The 22607-nt window shown below is 46.6% G+C and overlaps 1 protein-coding gene and 1 long non-coding RNA gene across 3 annotated transcripts in view; one reads left to right on the plus strand and one right to left on the minus strand.

Moving 5' to 3' along the window:
• PLXDC1 (plexin domain containing 1) overlaps positions 1-22607 on the minus strand; it is a 71582-nt gene that overhangs the window by 46395 nt on the left and 2580 nt on the right. The window contains exons 2-4 of one of the 2 annotated variants that reach the window (XM_083408323.1): positions 22007-22127; positions 20398-20700; positions 3933-4096 (exon numbers count right to left, since the gene is read on the minus strand). In XM_083408323.1, the coding sequence (XP_083264449.1) occupies positions 3933-4096; positions 20398-20497 (264 nt within the window). In that variant the 5' untranslated portion in view covers positions 20498-20700; positions 22007-22127. Of the gene's footprint in view, positions 1-3932; positions 4097-20397; positions 20738-22006; positions 22128-22607 lie in introns of those variants that run through there. The other variant, XM_083408324.1, reaches the window with a different exon arrangement.
• On the plus strand, positions 10781-14233 carry LOC310661852. Its single transcript, XR_014504143.1, has 2 exons — positions 10781-11238; positions 13868-14233. It is a non-coding gene; the product is annotated as an uncharacterized lncRNA (long non-coding RNA).

Below are 22607 nucleotides of genomic sequence, written 5' to 3' on the forward strand. Positions count from 1 at the left end.
GGGGCCAGTCCACTGTCCCTCACACCTTGTGGGGGGCCGGACTATTTTGGGGGGGGGGAATGAACAAATTCCTATGCCCCACAAATAACCCAGAGATGCATTTTAAATAAAAGCACACATTCTACTCATGTAAAAACACCAGGCAGAACCCACAAATAACCCAGAGATGCATTTTAAATAAAAGGACACATTCTACTCATGTAAAAACATGCTGATTCCCGGACCATCTGCAGGCCGGATTTAGAAGGCGATTGGGCTGGATCCGTCCCCTGTTCCTTAGTTTGCCCACCCATGCCTTGGAAGAACTCTTTCCAGAGCCAGAAGGAGTACTGAATTTTCATTTACAAAAAAACGCTTTTAAAGGGAGGCCTTGTTTCCGTCTTTCTGCTAATTTCCGCTGATCCAGCAGCTCCTGCTCAAGGCACAGCTGCAGAGTCTGGTTGAAAAGGACCGGCAATCCTCTTTCCCCATGCGGAAGACCCATTGCTGTGCCTGAGCTTGCAATCCTAGCTGTGCAGGCATGTCAACACTTCAGGCCCCCCACATCTCTGCGCCCCCACAGCAAGCGATAATGGCTTGAAATCAGGCTGAGCCTCTCCCTTTCTGCACCAGCTGCTGACAGCTAAGAGTGCGCAAACTTCGCAGCTACAATTGCTGGCGCCACACCACTGAAGTGTGCATCGCGGGTCCTCCCCCCACCCCACCCACCGCGCTTCTGTATTGATTTCAACTCATTAGAATTCGCTCCCCTTTCATCTAGACACGGCTCACGCTCTTAATTCCGAAGCGTAGAAGCAATGCGCCATTGATCTGTGCCACTCGGGGGAATTCTCTGCTGCTACAATCAAGCGCCTCCTGAGCTCTTCCATTTCCCAACGCATCACAGAGGTGCACGAACCTTCCCCCAACCGGTCTGAGCAGAAGTTTTCCACGTTCCCTCTGCTTGCCAGCCATCAGACCATTACAGGATTCTTAGTTAAACACAGCACATAGTTAAACGGTGGAACTCACTGCCACAGGAGGAAGGGATGGCTTTGGGTGGCTTTAAAAGAGGAGTGGACACATTCTTGGAGGTATGAGGCTGTCCGTGGCTACTAGCCACAACGGGTGTGCTATTGACCCAGAAACTCCAGAGGGTGCAGAATGCTGCAGCGAGGCTCCTCACGGGGTCTCCGCCATGGGAGCATATTCACCCAGTGCTTTTCAAACTGCACTGGCTCCCGGTAGAGTACAGGGTCAGATTTAAGGTGCTGCTTTTGACCTTTAAAGCCCTTCACGGCCTAGGACCCTCGTACCTACGGGACTGCCTCTCCTGGTATGCCCCACGGAGAGCCTCAAGGTCCATAAATAGCAACACCCTAGTGGTCCCAGGCCCTAAGGAAGTTAGATTAGCTTCAACCAGAGCCAGGGGCTTTTCAACACTGGCTCCGGCCTGGTGGAACACTCTGCCTCATGAGACCAGGGCCCTGCAGGATCTGATTTCTTTCCGCAGGGCCTGTAAGACAGAGTTGTTCTGCCTGGCCTTTGGCTTGGAGCCAATTTGATTCCCTCCCTCTCCTCCTCCTCCTCCTCCAGCACCACAATTGTAATATAACCTTCCACACGGGTTGGTTATTTATATATATATATATATAAATGTAAAGGTTTCCAATGACTCGTCTAAGTTGTCCCTTAGGACCAGAACAGCAGAGAACAAAACAAAGTTTTATATTCAATGAAATGTGACCAAAAATATCCTTGGCGTAGAGTTTTCAGTGGGCTTACATAACAAAGGGAAGTGTTTGGCATAATCGTCTTAGGAAACACTGGATAAAATGTGGCCTTTGCAGTAACTGTACATCAGGGGATATGTATATGGGGGATACAGGCTCAATGCAAATACAGTGGTATCTTGGGTTACAGATGCTTCAGGTTACAGACTACGCTAACCCAGAAATAGTACCTCAGGTTAAGAACTTTGCTTCAGGGTGAGAACAGAAATCATGCTCCGGTGGCGCAGCAGCAGTGGGAGGCCCCATTAGCTAAAGTGGTACCTCAGGTTAAGAACTGTTTCAGGTTAAGAACAGACCTCCAGTATGAATTAAGTTCTTAACCTGAGGTACCACGGTAGTGCATCTGATATAAAGTACAATGCCTACATTAAAAGGTAAAGGTACCCCTGCCCGTACGGGCCAGTCTTGACAGACTCTAGGGTTGTGCACCCATCTCACTCAAGAGGCCGGGGGCCAGCGCTGTCCGGTGACACTTCCGGGTCACGTGGCCAGCATGACAAAGCCGCATCTGGCAAGCCAGTGCAGCACACAGAAACGCCGTTTACCTTCCCGCCAGTAAGCGGTCCCTATTTATCTACTTGCACCCAGAGGTGCTTTCGAACTGCTAGGTTGGCAGGCCCTGGGACCGAGCAACGGGAGCGCACCCCACCGCGGGGATTCGAACCACCGACCTTTCGATCGGCAAGCCCTAGGCGCTGAGGCTTTTACCCACAGCGCCACCCGCGTCCCACAATGCCTACATTAGGAGTGGCCAAATCCCACTCCAGAGGTCTGGTCCAGTGCCACATGCAAATTTTTATTACACCTCCTGCCTCAACACCCCACCCATTTTGGTAGTGGCGATATGATAAGAGAAAGCAGGCATAGTGCTGGGCTGAGAAGGGTGGGGGTTAAACTTCCCTTCCCAGCCCATTCATTGCCTGGCTGCAAACCAACCCCGGATCAAACTGGCCGATTGTCTGATGAGTACTGAAGGGCAATAACCCTTCTCTTCAGCCGATCTTCATGAATTACCGTATTTTTCGCTCTATAAGACACCCCAGACGATAAGACGCACCTCGTTTCTGGTCCTTTTTTGTGGAGAAAATAAATTGCTGAGCATATACTGTATACATAACTGGTTTAATCTTGTACCCATTTACTTTGGAGCAAGCCCTTTAAAGGGAGCACGGCTCTTGCGGGAGGTGGGGGGAAGGGACAGAGCGCGCCACGACTGGACCTAATGGTCCCTTTACATTTACATAAAGACATATACAGTGCTTTTTTCCTTTAAAAATGTTTAGGGGTACTCTCATTTTGACTCAAGAAAATTACCACTTTATAGTTCAAATCAGGAAAAATAAATACAGTAAATGGACAAAAGGACAAAGATGTTATGGGGTAGACGTACTCCTGCATCCCCCCTGAAAAAAAGCACTGGACATTTCTATTAAAGGTACCCCAGTCTCTGCTGACCTTCATCCTTAAGGAAACCAAGTCCTGGGAAGGCACTTGGAATAAATGGAGCCTCTTGCTGCTCAAAGATTGGGGTGACGTGCAGAAATCTCTTCCTCAGTGCTACCTCTCCTCTGCTTTTCTACAAATATTTGCTACGCTTTGTTTAGCGACACAGCATCAAAACAAGGAACATTCCTGTGCGTATATGCGGGGGGTTCACAACAACGCCTCTTGTGAGTGACAAAAGACGTTTCCTTTTTTCCTGGCTGTTGTGGTGCCACCTCCGTCTGTCGAGCAATTTGGGGGGAACAGAGAGAGGCGGGAAAGACAGAAATGCTTACTCAGGTAGTGGGGGAGAAAACTAGTTAAGAGTGGGTTTCTGGTCTGCCTTTTGGGGGGGGGGGGAGGAGGGACCCAGAGGCAACTCACAAAGCTTATTGCAATACGAAACGCAAGCAATAAAATGCAACTTCAATTCTTGTAAGGCAGCGAACTCCCAACATCTTTAAAACACACACACAAAATAAAATAAAATAAAAGTCCAAGTGACACCACACTTTGGTTCAGAATTGACCTGGGGGGGGGCTGCCAGTGGCTGATCCCTGCCCTATCTGATCCAAACATGTTTTTCAGAAAGTAAACAAGGCTTACTCGAGTCAGAAAACTTTCTGCCCAAGTGACACATCCTTGGCTTGCGTGCTGTTCCCTACATGTGACACTCACCACAATCTGTGTTTCATTGTCCGTCAAAGTGTCAATAGCCAGGCTCCCGCCAATTAAATCTTCGCTGATCCGAGTCCTCGTGTCTCTTGGCGAGGTTTCCCGCGTCTTTCTCTCCCAGGAATGAGGTTCTATCCCAACCGCGGAGACATCTCTCTGGGTCCAAGCTGTAGAGAGAGGAAGAAAAGCGAAGAATGATTTCTTAGCGTACGAGGAAGGCTCCGAGAATATAAGGCCACATTCCACACCAGCCTTGCTTCCCATGCTCTGTGAGTGCTTCTGCCTATCTGAATTGTGCCCTGAAGAAGAAGAAGAAGAAGAAGAAGAAGAAGAAGAAGAAGAAGAAGAAGAAGAAGAAGAAGAAGGAGAGTTTGGATTTGATATCCCGCTTTATCACTACCCGAAGGAGTCTCAAAGCGGCTAACAGTCTCCTTTCCCTTCCTCCCCCACAACAAACACTCTGTGAGGTGAGTGAGGCTGAGAGACTTCAGAGAAGTGTGACTAGCCCCAGGTCACCCAGCAGCTGCATGTGGAGAAGCGGAGACGCGAACCCGGTTCACCAGATTACGAGACTACCGCTCTTAACCACTACACCACACTGGCTCCCTTAAACTCTGATACTGACTCTCGGTTGCCTGGATGGAAAACAGAGAGAGGGATGTGAGGCTGTCTGCAGGAATGACCCTGCTACAAACCTTCCTTCCCTGCCAGCCAAACCTGGGTGCATTAAATGCCCTTCATTGTCAAAGGACCCTCACTGATCCACAAGAGATTTACAGGGGCAGCTGCCTATTCCATTCCCCCAAAAAGCTGCTGCTTTTAGGTCTTCCTTTGTGCATGGCTTTTTGGGGCAGTTTGTTGCAGAGATATAATTCCTTCTGTTTCCAAACTTCTGAGGAGAGTGCTGGGCCTTATGTAGCCTAAACAGGACCACCAATGGGCAAGAGGGAGGTATCAGGAGGGGAGATTCCAAGGCTTGCAGAAGTACAAAGCTGCCCAATGAGGACTGAGCATGCTCAGTGGGCATGGAATGCCAGGGTGCTTCCAAGCTGTCATTTCAGTGGGATTCAATCACATACCGGGAAATCCAGGTTGTGCAATTGCAGTTGGATCGGGAGGTCCAGCACAACACACTTGCTTCCCCCAAAGTTATGACTTTTTTGCAAAAATGAAAGTGGTGGAGAAATGCACAGAAAAGTGTGGGACGACACAACGTCGTCTAACCTCCCTGCAAAGAAATCAGAGCAAATGCATAATAAAGTGGTGCTGTGGGTGAAACCACAGAGCCTAGGACTTGCCGATCAGAAGGTCAGTGGTTCAAATCCCCACGACGGGGTGAGCTCCCGTTGCTCGGTCCCTGCTCCTGCCAACCTAGCAGTTCAAAAACACGTCAAAGTGCAAGTAGATAAATAGGTACCACTCTGGCGGGAAGCTAAACGGCATTTCCGTGCGCTGCTCTGGTTCGCCAGAAGCGGCTTAGTCATGCTGGCTACATGACCCGGAAGCTGTACACCGGCTCCCTCGGCCGATAAAGCAAGATGAGCGCCGCAACCCCAGAGTTGGCCACGACTGGACCTAATGGTCAGGGGTCCCTTTACCTTTACCTCCATGGAAACGAACCGGGAGGAACACGCAATAAACAAGTCGTCTGGAAGCACGCTGGCTGTTTTGGTAGAGGAGAGGAGAAGGAAAACTGGGTAGAAGGAGGATTGGCATGTGAAATTGTTAAGGAGGCTAGGGGCATTCCTTAGGGGTTGGCCAGGATGGTACCCTGCTAATGGTGCAGGCCAGGGTGGTGGTGCAAAAATCATGCCTCTCCACTCTGGCTCGGCTCCTCTGTCAAGGGCTCAAGGGACATGGGGGGGCCGAGAAGGCTCCTTGCCAAGGGAACCCAGGTATGCCTCTGGTGATGACCCATTGGAACAGGGAACAGAAGCACTTGGCACTGCAACATTATGTTTCAGGTCTCTCTCATCCTGTTCTGTTCCTTTCCTAAAGCCAGGGATTGGGATTAGTTCATTGATTCTCGTGTGCAGCAACAGCAGACCGGATGCCAAGATTTCAGATGTTCAGAACATTTGATGCTGGGATGGGTGGAGGAGAGCTGAAAATGAAGCAAGGGAGCCCAAGTCCATAACCTTTGGAAATAACTGGCATAGTCAGTCCCTGACCCCTGGCATATGGATTTGCAGCAAAGGCATGTATTACACACACACACACACACACACACACACACACCAACCTCTTCCGGGCCCTTTATGAAATGCTTTTGGCGCCTGTCAAAGGGGTTTTGTCTCTCTCGTGCGTCACTGGGGCGCCTTAGGCAGCTCCAACTTGGCCTCAGTCACCCATCTGTAAAACGGGAATAGCACTAACCCACACCAGAAGGTTACTAAAAGGGACAAACGTAATCAGGCCTATGCAGTACTTTGCAAATTAAAAAACGTTATATAAATGGCAATTAGTAGTTGCAAAGCATCTTGTTTATGAAATGCGCTGTATGGATGATTCACGGTATAATAATAGCTTACAAAATGAAGGTTTTTCTTGGCACAGGATTTTGAAGGCTTTCATTGGTCTGAAATAAATACACTCAGTGATAACTTTAAAACTCAGTTTTTGGTGCCAGGGGTTATTCCTAGAACATGCAAAACAGCCAGACAGGCAACAGTGCCTCTGAGAAAGTACAGATGGCCTTTCTCACTCCCACCCCATATACTTCCAACAAGCAGATTGTCTGAAGGTACATTTTGAGTTAAGAACGTAAGAAGATGTCTCTTGAGAAGGCCGCAAGCGGGGCAATGAGTTGCCTCTCCTGAGTTGAGCATCTCTCCTTTCAGTACTAAAACTGGCTACAACAAGAGATTGGGCAATAACTAGCCCACATGTATTCAGCCATTACCAGATGCTAAACATTCTAAATGAAACTGGTGTACAAGCAATTAATCCTACTCTTCCAAGAAAATAAGGGCCCATTCCAAGGCACGAAGTTCTGGTTTGCCACCTTTTGAAATAAGAAAAGTCACATTACGATCTAAAGAGCACCCTCTCACTATTTCTAGTGCACTACTTGACACTAGAATGACAGTGAGATAATAATCACAGTGATTAGTGTGTCAGTGACCAGGATTCGAACCTCCTTTTTGTATTATCCTTTTTAAAATTAAATTTCCAAAATTTCACGACTTCAAATCGAATAATTACATTGTTTCATAAAATGACTTCCTGCTCACAGTTCCACAGTGTGTTTTCGTTCAAACCCCTTTCTACTGCGTTACATATCAAACTCTTCTCTATTACAGAAATCCCTCTAATACAGTTACTTAATAGTTTTTCTACGGCTGCTCCATCTCGAATCCGGCCCGCAATTTCATTTGACTATAATACTTTCTCATATAGTCCATGAAAGGCAGGATTTTGAATCTCCGTTGAGCCACAAAACATAGGTCACTTCTAGACCGCCTTTTCAGGTAGGATTCAACCATAACACCATGCAATGTGTGTTGCACAATTATAGCTGATTTCACAATTACAGTGGTACCTTGGTTTAAGAACAGCTTGGTTTATGAACAACTTGGATTAAGAACGCTGCAAACCCGGAAGTAGGTGTTTTGGTTTGCGAACTTTGCCTTGGAAGCAGAACATGTTCTGCTTCCTGTTGAGTGCATTCCATCTGTAAATTGAGTCCCCTGCTGCTATGGGAAAGCACACCTTGGTTTAAGAACGCTTTGATTTAAGAACGGACTTCCGGAATGGATTAAGTTTGTAAACCAAGGTACCACTGTATAACAATCCCCAAAAGGTTAAAATTTTTATTTTTATTTTGCAATAGGGAAAGTGACAGGAAAATGCCCTGGAAAGAATGGGATAACACCTACTTTGGCGCAACGTCATATAACCTCCCTGCAAACAAATCACCACAAATGCTGAATAAACACCCCGGTTGCCTGGAAGCACCTTGACTGAGTGACCTTTAGTTCGTCATACACTCTCAGCCTAGCCTAGCTCAAAGGGTTGTTGTGATGATAAAATCGTAGCGTACAGCGAGGGGTCCATGTAAGCTGTTAAGTTGTGGGTGAACATATCAGACGACACAGCGATTCTTCAAACAGCTCGTTTATTCACAGGCCAGAACAGAACTGAACTGAAGAGTTCAGCCAGCCTGCTTATATAGAGCTCCACTAGAACGCAACAGTAACCATTTTCTGTAACTATCCAATCACTGAACGTCACTTTCAATCCCTTTTTGCATACGTGGACCTGAGTGAAAACTATCTACAGTATCCCCCTGCTGGCCCAGGATGAGAACTTCAGTACATACCATAAGCTACCCTTAAATTCCTTGGAGAACGGTTGGGATTGAAAGATGCCTTAAGTAAACACACTGTGAGCTCGCTTTTAAAACTTCGTGCATGCGCGTCACCTGTTCAAATCCTTGTAACAGAGAGGCTTCTTCTGTGGCGTGCCAATTTAAATCAAGGCGTTGGCCAACATATCTGCCCACTAGAAATAAGGAACCAATGTCACACAGCAGACACGTTATTCTGGTCTTCCTCTCCGGAACCGCTCCTTCTTATGAGGGCTGCCGTGGCATATATTCATCCTAGCCCTGCTTCCTTCCACAAAGCTGCATTTAGGCTGTGGCTTCCAGGAGGGGCCTGGGAATCCAGATGTTTTGCACTGATGCAAAGAGTGGTATGGCGATGGAAACAGGCCCTGGACACTTGCTTTTGGCAAGGGGTGGTTGGGTGGGAGGAAAAATAGGCCACAGTAATGGAAAGGAAACCTTTTCTTTTTTGTAGATCAGACTTTCAGAGGCCTAGCTGGTTTTAAAAAGCATAGAGCACATGAATTGATCCTGGATTATACTGGGACATCAAATGTTGAGAAGGCTGGAAGCGTCAGCTTTTGATTTCTAAAACGTGAAATGAATATTATAGTCACGTATAGATTGTGTTCCATGTTCTGTCTGATGTGAAGGAACGCTTGGAAGAGCTGGGTATGTTTAGCCTGGATAAGACTGAGACTGAGAGGAGATGTGATAACCATCTTCAAATACCTAAAAGGGCTGCCACATGGAGGATGGGAGCAAGCTTGTTTTCTCCTGCTCCAAAGGCAAGGACACGAACCGACGGCTTCAAGTTGCAAGAAAGTGGATTGTGACTAAACACCAGGAAGAACTTTCTGACAGTAAGAGCTGTTCAACGGTGGGACGGTCTCTCTCGGAGGTTGTGGACTCTCCTTCTGTTATGTACTGAGTTGAATAGGATCCAAAAGGCAGCAGTCTGATTGGTCCTAGAACAATAGGGTCCAGAATGCAGCAGTCTGATTGGTCCACAGGAGCCACCCAATCCAGCTCCAGGTGGAAGTGAATTCACAACCTGATTGGCCTACAGGCGAATCCCAGAATTAGCCAATCACATGGGGCCCATTGTGTAAATAATGTATATAAAGCAGACATTCTGGGAGAACTTCCATTCTTCCTCACCACTATGAGCTGAATAAAGAGCATGAAATCCACACTTGACTCACCTTCTTTGGAGGTTTTTAAGCAGAGGTTGGGTGGCCCTCTTTCATGGACGCTTTAGCTGAGATTCCTGCATTGTAGAGGGTTGGACTAGAAGACCCTTGTAACTCTCCAATTCTAGGATTCTAAGTGTGCAAGCCCGAGCCTGTGCATATACTATACCGTGGACCCTCCAGATACAAATTAAATTCGTTCCGGGGGCACGTCTGCAACCCAAAAAGTCCGTAGGCAGAAGTGCCGCTTCTGCACATGTGGCAAAACCTGGAAGTGCCGTATTTTTCACCCCATAAGACGCACCAGACCATAAGACGCACCTAGTTTTTGGAGGAGGAAAACAAGGGAAAAAAATATTCTGAATCTCAGAAGCCAGAACAACAAGAGGGATTGCTGCGCAGCGAAAGCAGCAATCCCTCTTGCTGTTCTGGCTTCTGGGATAGCTGCGCAGCCTGCATTCGCTCCATAAGACGCACACACATTTCCCTTTACTTTTTAGGAGGGAAAAAGTGAGTCTTATAGAGCAAAAAATATGGTATACACTTACGGTATACGGTATATTTTGCCACATTCGTAACCTGAAAGTTACATATCCAGAGAGGTACATAACTAGAGGCTCCACTGTCAATGTACCTTTGCAGCACTTTCAAAGCACATTCTTTCCCTCAAAGAATTCTGGGTGCTGTAGTTTCCCCCTTACCAAGTTAGCAACCCTCAACAAACTACAGTGCCCATAATTCTTTGAGGGAAAGAATGTGCTTTAAAGATATAGTGTGTATACAGTCTGAGAGTAAAAGAGTAGATTTTTTTTTTAAGAGTTATTGTAACTGGGTGGGAAATTGCTTGACCTCACCGGAGCATCTTGTGCCACACCAGAGCTGTCCTCTCCAGCTGCAAAAATGCATCTCAAGAAGAGCTTTGTATCATTCAAAACCTTGCTTCTGCCCTTTTGAACATCAGCATAACATCATTTCCTATTTATTGATTATATTTACACCACGTCCTACCTCCAAGGAGCTTGCCGCAACAGACACGGTTCTCCACCCCTCACAAAATCACCGCGTACACAACCATATATATTTTTACCACATTCCTGCAGAATATCACAGAGCGGCAAACGGCAAGGCGAGAAAACAATGACAAAATATTCTGTTTTCCTTGGTAACATCTCATGAAAGAAATGCATGATGTGACAGAAGTGACATCATTTGCATTCAGAATTTTGCCACCCCTGCCTCACTTCATTGGCTGCTGTTTGAGGGGGGCAGAATTCTGGGTATGATGATGTCACAACCTTTCTTTCGTTTCCCAATCAAGCCTAGAAGGCCATTTGGCTTAGTCAGTCTCTATGGTTTGGCTGCTTTCCCTCTCATTTCCTGGCGTGAAAATATTAAGCTGAGACAGACTTTATGAAACAGGCAAACACTGAAAGGACCACGAGACTCATTCCTGCTGGCCACGCATTGCTGACTTTTCCTGTTTACACGGTTTTCCAGCTGAAATTGGGCTGCAGGCAAAGGATCTGGGCGAACCTGGGATGTTTTAAAGTGACGCTGGAGCATGCCAAGTTGTTTTTGACTCAGATAACCTTTGCTGTCTATGAAAAGATGTTCCGGCCTTATTGACTTGCTGACAGATGTACTAAAATTGTTCAGGTGCTTTCCAAGAACAAGGGGCCCTGAAATTTCGCATACACCTGGACGGAGAAACTCTGGTTACAGAAGGATGTGAAGATGAGATGCTTTTGCAGAGCTCCCTCAAAAGTCCTGTTCATTCATTGCTCCTTAGGTGATGAACAATTATATGATAGTCGTCCCCCTAGTTACCGTATTTTTCGCTCTATAAGACGCACCAAACCACAAGACGCACCTAGTTTTTGGAGGAGGAAAAGAAGAAAAAAAATATTCTGAATCTCAGAAGCCAGAACAGCAAGAGGGATCGCTGCGCAGTGAAAGCAGCAATCCCTCTTGCTGTTCTGCCTTCTGGGATAGCTGTGCAGCCTGCATTCGCTCCATAAGACGCACACACATTTCTCCTTACTTTTTAGGAGGGAAAAAGTGAGTCATAGAGCAAAAAATACAGTACATTTATTTAGTCTGTGTCTCTGCCTATCAGCAATACAGCTCTGTGGTCAGTTGACCCTAAGCTTACTAACCGGCAAGAATATGCCTTGTTGGATTTGACTGCAATCTGCCACACAGAAACTGAAAACAGACTCACTAACTCATCTGCAGCCGAAAAATGTATTTTTTTCTCTCAATCCGGAATCATTAGATCCTGCCAGCCACGATGCCGGGTGTGGTTCATTAATATGCATTTGAAAGTCTGCCCCTTGATTAGGTTATCCACACCTTTTCCTCTCCCTAGGTGAACAAAGGAGAAAGTGGTGTTTTCAAATGGACACACTGCAGGTTAATGTGGGAATCCACCTACAATGAACTTTTATTTTCAGATTGAAACCAGTTTATCCAGAAGCACTTTTAAGGGGCAAAAAAATTGCAATAGATTTTATTATTATTATTTATTATTTATTATTTTTTATTATTATTATTATTATTATTATTATCATCATCATCCTCTATACTGCCCTTCATCCGAGGACCACAGGGCGATTCACATTCACAGCGTAAAAACACAAAAATACATCACACCTAGATTGCATGTAGACCACATAGGAAAAAACAAGTGCTCAGCATCCATTGATTGTAGGATAAGATGGCATGTGTACACAATGGCTGAAGCTGACTAGATTGGCAGCTGTATCTTGCTTCGTGACTGGCAATGGGATAGCAGCATCATGCACTGAACCTCAGGCTGAGAGCACACCATACCTTCAAAGTGCCTTCAAAGGATATCACCCTGAGAATTGTAGCTCTGTGAGGGGGTAAACTACAGTTCCCAGGATCCTTTGGGAGGGGGCTGCTTTGAGTGTGCTTGCAGTGTGTATAAAAGGGGCGTGTGTGGCGCTGTGGTCTAAACCACTGAGCCTCTTGGGCTTGCCGATCGGAAGGTCAGCGGTTTGAATCTGTGTGACAGGGTGAGTTCCATTTGCTCTGTCTCAGCTCCTCCCAACATAGCAGTTCGAAAGCACACCAGTGCAAGTAGATAAATAGGTACCACTGTGGGGGGAAGGTAATCGGCATTTCTGTGCGCTCTGGTTTCCGTCCCGGTGTCCCGTTGCGCCAGAAGCAGTTTAGTCATGCTGGCCACATGACTCGGAAAGCTGTCTGTGGACAAACACTGGCTTCCTCGGCCAGAAAGCAAGATGGGTGCTGCAAGCCCACCGTCGCCTTTGACTGGACTTAACTGTCCAGGGGTTTTTTACCTTTACTGTCAGGGAACTGCCATCAGTTCAGAGGCGAGAGGCGGAAGAGCAGTTGTGTTACAGGGAACCTCCGAAGAGCTTGCGAAGCAGTTCTTCCTCTGGCGAGGAGGGAAGCCCCACCTCCAATGGGGAAGGGGCGCAGGGATCAGAAGATGCTAGGGAGAGCCTCAACACCGAGCCTGAGCAAAGGGGATGGGAGGCAAGTCCCCCTTTGCCAGCACCCACGTTGCACAGTAGGTTTGCACCAGAGACAGGAGGAGAAGGATGGGGGTCACTCGTAGAACTTTCTTTATGTATGCCACAACAGCAGCAAGAATACTTATCGCGCAGTATTGGAAGACACAAGAATTACCCACCTTGGAAGAATGGCAGATGAAGGTGATAGACTACATGGAACTAGCAGAAATGACTGGCAGAATCCGAGACCAGGGAGAAGAGCAGGTGGAAGAAGATTGGAAGAAATTTAAAGACTATTTACAGAAACATTGCAAAATTAATGAATGTTAGAATGATGCTGGATTTAAGTTAAGTGGCTTATAGTAACAAGGTTTTGAAGTTTATGGAAAAATGGAATGTTAAAGAGAGGGAAAGGTAAAGTTAAAATATTAAGATAAAAATTGAGATGAAGGTAAATGAGGGAAAGGATTTGCTGAACGAACAAAGGTATTGGAATACAAAGGAGGGAGGTGTGGGGAAGTCCAAGAAACAAGCTAAAGCAAGATTTGTCTTGAAAGATGAAGTTGTTTTTAACTGTTGTTATTTTTTGTGCTTGTTTTTATATGTTACTGTTTTTTCTTTGTATTTTTTTCCCTATTTTTCTCTTTGTTCTGTCTATACTATACTATGAAAACTTAATAAATATTATATATATATAAAAAAAGGATGGGGGTCACTCGACTGTTATGCTGGGGAAGGTATAAGGATCGCCCACTCCCAGATTCTGCTAGCGACTGAGCAGATATGGACTTGTGATGTTCTGCACTGTAAGATAGTTTGTACAGATAATAAAGCCTGGAAAAGACAGGTTGGAGTCTTGCCTGTTTGCTCTCGAGCAACCACACCGTCACCTGACATTTACCTTTTACCTTGCAGTGTGTATGCAGCCTCGGTGAAGCCTAGTGGATACCTTATTTGAGGACATCTTACCAGAAACCACCCAAAATGTGGATGAGTGATGGTATACCGAGAAGAGGATTAAACTTAGTGCAAGCTGAAACAACAGGGAGTCAGTAGGAATCAGGCTGTCCAGGTTTGCAGCCGTTGCAGAGGCCGGGGGCTTGTGGAGGCCTCTTCCTCCTTAAGACTATGTGAGTTCCCTCTCCCTGAATTCTCAGCTTTCATATCAAGGCAGCGAGTCTCCATGCTTTTAATTTACGGGGTTATAACGAAAAGCCCACAGACAGTATTCTCCTCAATTGCTCACTAAGAAGTGATAGAATTAAATAACGGTAAAACACATATTTCTGTTTGTTGTTCTGGCTGCTCTGCATTGATTTCCATCCCTGTTAGATCCTCACACCACAAACTCTTTGACTACAGGCCCGAGGCTGCCACTCAAAGAAATGAATGTGTGACTCAACCACAAGGCATAAGAAGGGGAAAAAATGACAAAGAAATTGTCTTCCATGCTATATCTAGCTTTGTCTTGAACCCAGCGAGGTCCATTTCTCCGACAGCTGTCTCATGGGGCAGGCTCTGACACTTCTAATAGCTGAAAATCTTAAAAAGAAAGGCAGAGCTAGAAGGATGATTCATCTGGTTTGCCTATTTCAGAGCGAAGATGCAAGTAGGGGATGTCATCCATGAGCTGTTCCGAAGTTTCCATGGGTATGAACACATTGCCGCTTTCTCCCGTATGTTCCCACGGCTAGCTTTTAAAGCAGCATACACACACCATTAGCCCCAATCCTGTAGTTTATTGAGAAATGTGACTGTTTGGTGTGGGTCTACCCCCTGAAACCAGCTTCAACTGGCCTAGAAAACTTAAGCTGTGTTCACTTCGTATTTAAGCCTTTGTGCACATATGAACAGAAGGAAGCTTCGTGAATATGAGTTCAGCATGGAATTGCAGAGACAGGGAAATAATCCAAGTTATGTGCGTCAGGTGAAAACATCTCCTCCTCCTCTCTGTACAACAATACTGTGCAAATGAGACTTGAAATGCAGGCGGGGACAACCTCACTGTGTTTTAAGCCCCTAATGTGAACATATCCTAAAAGTTATACAGTAGAACCATGGACCTGTAGAATTGGAATGGACCCAATCCCCAGCAAAGAATCTAAAGAATTCCTAGCAAGTCATGCACGAATTCCCTAGATCAGTGGTTTTCAACCAGTGTGCCGTGGCACCCTGGGGTACCTTGAATGATGGTCAGAGGTGCCATGGGCGGCAGCAGCCAGCAGTCAGAAGCATCATAGCCAGACACTGGAGAGACCAGTCAGGAGTAAGCATGGACCAATGGTACCAATAAGTATGGGAAGCAGCCCTACTAGAAAAATTAACCAATAAACTGAAACTGACACGGGGACAAATAGAAGAAGATACCTTCCCCCCGGTATGGCTCTCCTTTATCACATACACAGCCCAACAAGATAACGACACCAACAGCATACAAATCAATATGGCTAACCTGATCCAAAACACCCACCCACCCCACTCACACATGAAAACAAAGACCACCACAGCCAACCACAAATGAACAGCCACACCCTAGGCCAACCCCAACCTCTCTCACCACCAAAGGAACACAAGTGAACAGCAAAGAACCTGCACAAGCAACGCTGACACCAAATCCTACATATAGTAAGTAAAATAGAAACATTGCCACCCGACCCCATCTTTCCCCCACTCCACATCTTTCCCCCTTTTCTTCCTAATGTTTCAACAAATGAAACTGATTTGTAAAAATGTTACATGGGGGGGAAATATGAGAGAGAGACATTGCACACACTTTTGTAAATCAAGAAAATCATTAATAAAAACAAACAAACAACTGGGCTCTTGAGCCCCACAGGGGTGCCGCAGAAAGAATGTAGTTGGTCAAGGCAGCCGTGGACTCAAAAAGGTTCAAAATCTCTTCCCTAGATGAAGGCAGGCCTAGAAAATAAAGTGACAGTGTGTGGCCTGCTGTCCCCTAAAGCTGTGATCTCTAAATGAAGGGTGGCATATAAATTTAATAAAAAATAGTAATAAGCTCCCAGCTAAAAATGTTCCACTGTATCATCAATTGTTTCTGTAGCTCATTCACAGGAAAATGACGTTTCTCTCACACAGTCCTTGGATGGTGAGTCTGTTCTCAGTTAAAGGCAACTCTCCTAATCTAAACTGGTTATTAATTCACTAACCGCAACAAAACACCTAGCAGAGATACATATTCAGGGGCAAGGCTATGCGATTAACCCAGATGCCAGCGCTATTTCAGGAGCTAATAACATCCTCCATACCATCAGGGTCTCATTCGCCCTTTCATCCCAAAACAGGAAAAATGGCATCACCAGCCAAGAGTGCCTTTCTGCTGTCTATGTCAGACAAACAGGTCTGTCTCTGTGCAAAAAAAGAAATAAATAGACACAGATCTTTCATTTTTAAGGGTAACATACATATAGGAGGGCATTTCAGCATCTCAGGACATCCTGCTGCTGACCTCAAAGTCCTCATTCTTCAACCCAAGAAGCATATCAGCAAATTTGATTGGACTCAGTCGGGACCTAATCAGAACTGTGGGCTTCTTTCCTTCTACTCGTGTGAAACTAGTATAACAAAACATAGCTAAATTACAACGGCTTCTGTGAATTGTTCAATCTGTTCTTACAGTATATCAGACCCTCCCGGTGTCACTATTTTCCAGGGACAGTCCCAGATTTACAGAACCTGGCCTGGTTTCTGATCTGATCCTGGAATGTCATGCTTTTCGTTAAGACGTCCCTATTTTTATTGGAGAAATGTTGAATGGTTTGGAGTTATGCGACACCCCCCCTGCCCACAGCCAAGGAGATAAGTAACTATACAACTTTTAGGAGACATCTGAAGGCAGCCCTGCATAGGGAAGCTTTTAAATGTTTAATGTTTAATTATGTTTTTATATATGTTGGAAGCCGCCCAGACTGGCTGGGGCAACCCAGTCAGAGGGGCAGGGTACAACAACAACAACAACAACAACAACAGCAACAACAGCAGCAGCAGCAGCAGCAGCAACATCCTATTTTCATCGGAGAAATGTTGGGAGGGCATGTTATATATATCTTGGTTCTGCATATGGCAAGTCACAAATTTCCCCTTGCATTTCACTGCCTTTTGGCCCTACCGCTCATACACACTGATGGAGAACAGTGCTTTATGCATCAGATCAAGTGGACTCTAGTCAGTGTGGTGTAGTGGTTAAGAGCGGTGGTCTCCTAATCTGGGGAACCGGGTTCACGTCTCCGCTCCTCCACATGCAGCTGCTGGGTGACCTTGGGCCAGTCACACTTCTCTGAAGTCTCTCAGCCCCACTCACCTCACAGAGTGCTTGTTGTGGGGGAGGAAGGGAAAGGAGAATGTTAGCCGCTTTGAGACTCCTTAAAGGGAGTGAAAGGCGGGATATCAAATCCAAACTCTTCTTCTTCTTCTTCTTCTTCAAAACAGTATGTCACAATGAATCTTAAAGCTGCCACAAGACTCTCTTTTTTCGGAGGGCTGTGTGTTCAAAAATGTATGTATCGTTTCTCCAAATCGTACCTTGTGAATGCAACATGGGATGTCTACGACAGCTTTCCGCTCTATGACAGCTCAGTTCAATACATCCATAGGAGCTCCCACAATTTGAGGACATAAGGAGAGCCTCCCTGGATCAGTCCAAGATCCCATGCAGCCTCACATCCTGTTTCCAATAGTGATCACTCAGATGCCTCTGCAAAGCAGAGCTTGGAGGCAATTTCCCACTGCTACGGGTTGCCCTTCACTCCCCTAATCCTGTGGCACAATGGGTTAGTGCGCCTGGCTGCTAACCAGAAGGTTGGTGGTTCAAGCCCACCCAGGGACAGCTGTGGGGAGCATTCCTGCACTGCAGGGTTCAGCCTTTCTCAACCTGTGGGTCCCCAGATGTTGTTGAACTACAACTCCCATCACCCCTAGCTAGCAAGGCCAGAGCTCAGGGATGATGGGAGTTGTAGTCCAGCAACATCTGGGGACCCACAGGTTGAGAACCACTGGACTGGATGGTGCTTAGGGGCCCTTCCAACTTGATGAGTCTATGAGTCTAACACCCATCCAGCTGCCTCTGAACCTTGAGGGTCCCATTTAGTTATCCAGCACTTGCATCCCTTTTGTGCTCTTGGAGCAGTTCACAATTAAAGCACAAAAACAGCCATTTAAAAAACGCCCAAACTACAGATACAACCAGCAGGTGAAACAGTAAGGACTATAAATCCAATGATAGACCTGCTTTCCACAAGCCCATTTTGAAGCCATCTACACGGGTGGCGCTGTGGGTAAAACTGTGGGAAGCGGGTGGCGCTGTGGGTAAAAGCCTCAGCGCCTAGGACTTGCCGATCACATGGTTGGCGGTTCGAATCCCCGCGGCGGGGTGTGCTCCCGGCGTTTGGTCCCAGCGCCTGCCAACCTAGCAGTTCGAAAGCACCCCCGGGTGCAAGTAGATAAATAGGGACCGCTTACCAGCGGGAAGGTAAATGGTGTTCCGTGTGCTGCGCTGGCTCGCCAGATGCAGCTTGTCACGCTGGCCACGTGACCCGGAGGTGTCTGCGGACAGCGCTGGCTCTCGGCCTCTAGAGTGAGATGAGCGCACAACCCTAGAGTCTGTCAAGACTGGCCCGTATGGGCAGGGGTTCCTTTACCTTTACTTTACACCTCTTGGCTGTCACAGTACATCTCGAGGCAGTGAATTCACACTTGTTGTCACCATGTGCACAGTGCAAACCTGCTTACTGCCACACACAGGAGGAAACAGATGCACCATCTCTGTTGCTGCACCGACATGCCTGACTCCTGCTTTCATGCACAGAGGAACTGGTCCCCATTCACACCTGCTGAAAAGTGCCCAAGTAGACGCTTCTGCACTTTTGCTTCCGTGCACATGCAAAAGCAGCGAGGAAACCGGTGCGTTCTCCTCAGGGCAGCCAGCACAACTCTTGAATGTGAGGCCAGCAACTTTGCCTTTAGCCCAAACTGTGGTCTTAATGAACCACTCATCTGAGTGATTCATTACAGGCGCTGGCTGCCATTTCTCACCACCCACAGCGAATTTAGCTGGGCAGTTTTGTAACATCGATCTGAAATGCCACATAGATGGGAGTTGGTGGTTGCCATCGTTGTCACACACAACGGCACCTGGTTATTTGCATAAACTCACTAGGCTGACAGAAGTACACAAACATACATATAACGGGATCACTGACACACACACACACATAGACTTTTATATTCTGCTATACATACAAGTGCAAGACATCCTGGCAAACATCAGGATAGAAGAACATATACTTAAAAAGAAGTGTCCCTACAATGCTTTTTATCATTGAATCAGGTGGGCTGCCTGCCTTTTAAAAATAATATATTGTATGTGTCTTAAATCTCTGCATGGATCTGATATATATTCTGCTCCAGTGGAGATGGGCTTGTCATTTAAGCCCCCAGCCAATCAGTGTAGTGCACAGCCAGCCTCGACCCCAAATACACAAAACCACTTTCTTCCAATGTGTATCCTGGGGCAAAGGCTGTAAGCAGGAGCACCATATGCCGAGGGGTGAGTCCGTGCAGCAGCTCTGCAGATGAAACATTTGGAGGCAACCTCCCTGCCACATGCTTGTTCAAAAGGGTGATTCACACGGCGAAGCCAATCCCAGTGGGCTCCTGCTGCGGGTTTAATACTGGATTTCCAACGCATGTGGACAGCGCAACCCAAAACAACCTGAAGAAAAGGAAACCTTTACAAAATTGGCTGAACCTGGCAAACCACGTCAAACCGGTGCAAAATTGCCAGAAGCACATGGGCAACATGATGTGCACAGTGCTACGCAGGAACATTGCAAGGCTGTGTGCACAAGAATTGTGGTGCACAACCGTGACCAAGTGCACACACGGGCACCAGCACACCTGCTCACACTCATTGCTGCGAGCACTACCACCTGAATGCACACGCGTGTGTTTTTGCACGGGTGGAGGACTTTCATATACTGATAATATGCCTGTCTGGCATGCACTTACTCTGAACCCTTTCTGTTCGCAGGTACAAATAATTTCGGTACACTTGTGCGCGTACTGAATCATGTACTCCCTCACCTCTATGCCCACCCAGCACTTCCGCATCCATCATGCTCATAAATGCTAACAGGTCTGCACATGAATCTCATTCCCACCTTAGCACATTTGATCCTGATTTCACACACCTGTCTACGCACCTTCACAGATCTGCTCCCTGTTCACCACTGCCACCCCTTGCATGATCACAACACCTCATCTCAAGCTGCCCGAGCATGCCCGGATCCCTGTTCCACTCACAGCTACACCCCCCCCACACACACATGCTCTCTGCCATACACATCCCTGGCATTCGCCCCACTTCTGTCCACACTTTGCACACAGTGTCGCACGAGGGTGGCCGTGTCCCCGGAAGATGTGGGTGGTACCTGCTGCTCGCCTCTCCTTTGCTGACCCCACAGCCTCCTCCTGCAGCAGCCAGAGCAGGACGAGGGCTCCCCACGAAATCTTCAGCGATTCAGGGTGCATCCCTGTGACCCTCCAAAGCGCCACCTTTTCTTGGCAACAACTTTCCGCTCTGCCTCCCCAAGCAGTTTCTCTCCTCGGCTCCCGGGCTCCCTGTCTCTCAGCAGTTGCCACCTCCAGGCTCGTGGCGAGGAATGAGCAGATCCCGCAAGATTCCTCCTGGTCCGTGACGGAATTCGACTGGCAGAAAACCCAGCATTTGGGGGCTGCAGCAAGAAACTGTCAAAGCTCAGCTGAGCAGGGCTTGGAATGGGAGGGAGGGGGAGAGACAGAGAAGCAAAGGAGGTGGATGAAACAGGGGGAGCGCCTGCCCTCTGGTGGCCAGTTGGGAGCATAGCCATGCAATGCTGTTCAGTGAGAAATTGAATGCAAAAAAAGAAAAGGAAGTCTTTGAGGCATTTTCACATATTTGGCTTAAACCAATTTGCGCCTAAACCAGCCTGCAACACCTGCATTGGGCAGTTGCTGTCCCGTGTGATACAATTGGGAAAGATGCTCATATCCACGTTTGTCTTGTGTGAAACTGGTTTCCGGGTTGGATCCAGCACCTTAAATGGGCAGGATCAACACTTGTGCTTTAAAAAACAGGGGTGGGGAGGAAATGCTCTCCTTAGCAGACAACTTGGATCAAAAGACATCAACAGGGTGCTGTAAAATTAGAGTTTCCTTTCTGCAAGGCCTTTACGTTGTATTTGGCCCCAGACTCTTTCATTTCCCTGAGATTCAAAAGGGGAACACTGTCACTTCCTTAATCTGTTCTTTATTTCTGGCCAAGCTAGCAATAAATAATAAAGCGTGGTCCTGGAGTTGGTTACAAGTTCCCCTTTCAATAATAATAATAATAATAATAATAATAATAATAATAATATATTTATACCCCACCCATCTGGCTGGGTTTCCCCAGCCACTCTGGGCAGCTCCCAACAGAATATTAAAAACACAATAAAACATCAAGCATTAAAAACTTCCCTAAACAGGGCTGCCTTCAGATGTCTTCTAAAAGCCAGGTAGTTGTTTATTTCCTTGACATCTGATGGGAGGGCATTCCACAGGGCGGGCGCCACTACCGAGAAGGCCCTCTGCCTGGTTCTCTGTAACCTCGCTTCTCACAGTGAGGGAACAGCCAGCAGGCCCTCAGCGCTGGACCTCAGTGTCTGGGTGAATGATGGGGGTGGAGAAGCTCCTTCAGGTATACTGGGCCAAGGCCATTTAGGGCTTTAAAGGTCAGCACCAACACTTGGAATTGTGCTCAGAAACGTACTGGGAGCCAATGTAGGCCAAAGCACTAAAAATGAAGGCAACTGCACATGCCCCTCAACTCAAAAGCTTACATGTCCCTGAACTCCCAAATGTATTGCATTGTATATTGTATATCTCCACGACTGGGGACTCACCCCTTCAAATCACAACAATAAAGTTATTCAGTCATGGTCATTTGGCTTGCAGAATGCTCATAAATGATGACGACATCATGAAATTATTTTTAAAAATGGAATAAGTGGGGTTGCTCACCACAAAATCTGCCCTGGGCCAGGACAAATCATACAGCCAAGTAAACAGGTGAGTGACACCTGCAAGATGCATCCTGCCTTGCCCAGAGCTTCCTGTGGATGCATGGCCTGGAGAAAAGCATCTATGCACAACAAAAACGGCAGGAGTAAATACGAAATCACAAGTAACAAAACCACCACAAAATGTGCTTTCAACTGCATGAATGCAGCGGGTGCCTTTTGATGTAATCTTTCAACGTTTGCTGAAAACTTTTCTGTGCCACTAGGCTTATGCAGGCAACTAAGAAAATATTTCATAGTTAATGTTCTCTGGTATTTGTGGAGGTTTTTTTAACCTGGATGTTGCTGTTTTTTCTATGTGTGTTCCTCTTTGTGTACAGTTGTTGGAAGCTGCTTTGATATTTCTTATGATATTACAAATATTGTTATAAAGAAATAAATGCATAAAACGTCTTGCCCTTTGCCATGTAGAATTTCTGCCAGCATGCAGTTGCAAAATGTTCTGGAGCCCTACCAGGGAAAAAAAAAACATTGTCATTTCACCATAGAGGCTTAATGAGGATTTGTAGTCTTGAATAACAACTCCTAACCCCTCCGTTGTA

Source organism: Podarcis tiliguerta (genome assembly GCF_965153285.1).
Source record: "Podarcis tiliguerta genome assembly, chromosome: 13".
NCBI lineage: Eukaryota > Metazoa > Chordata > Lepidosauria > Squamata > Lacertidae > Podarcis > Podarcis tiliguerta.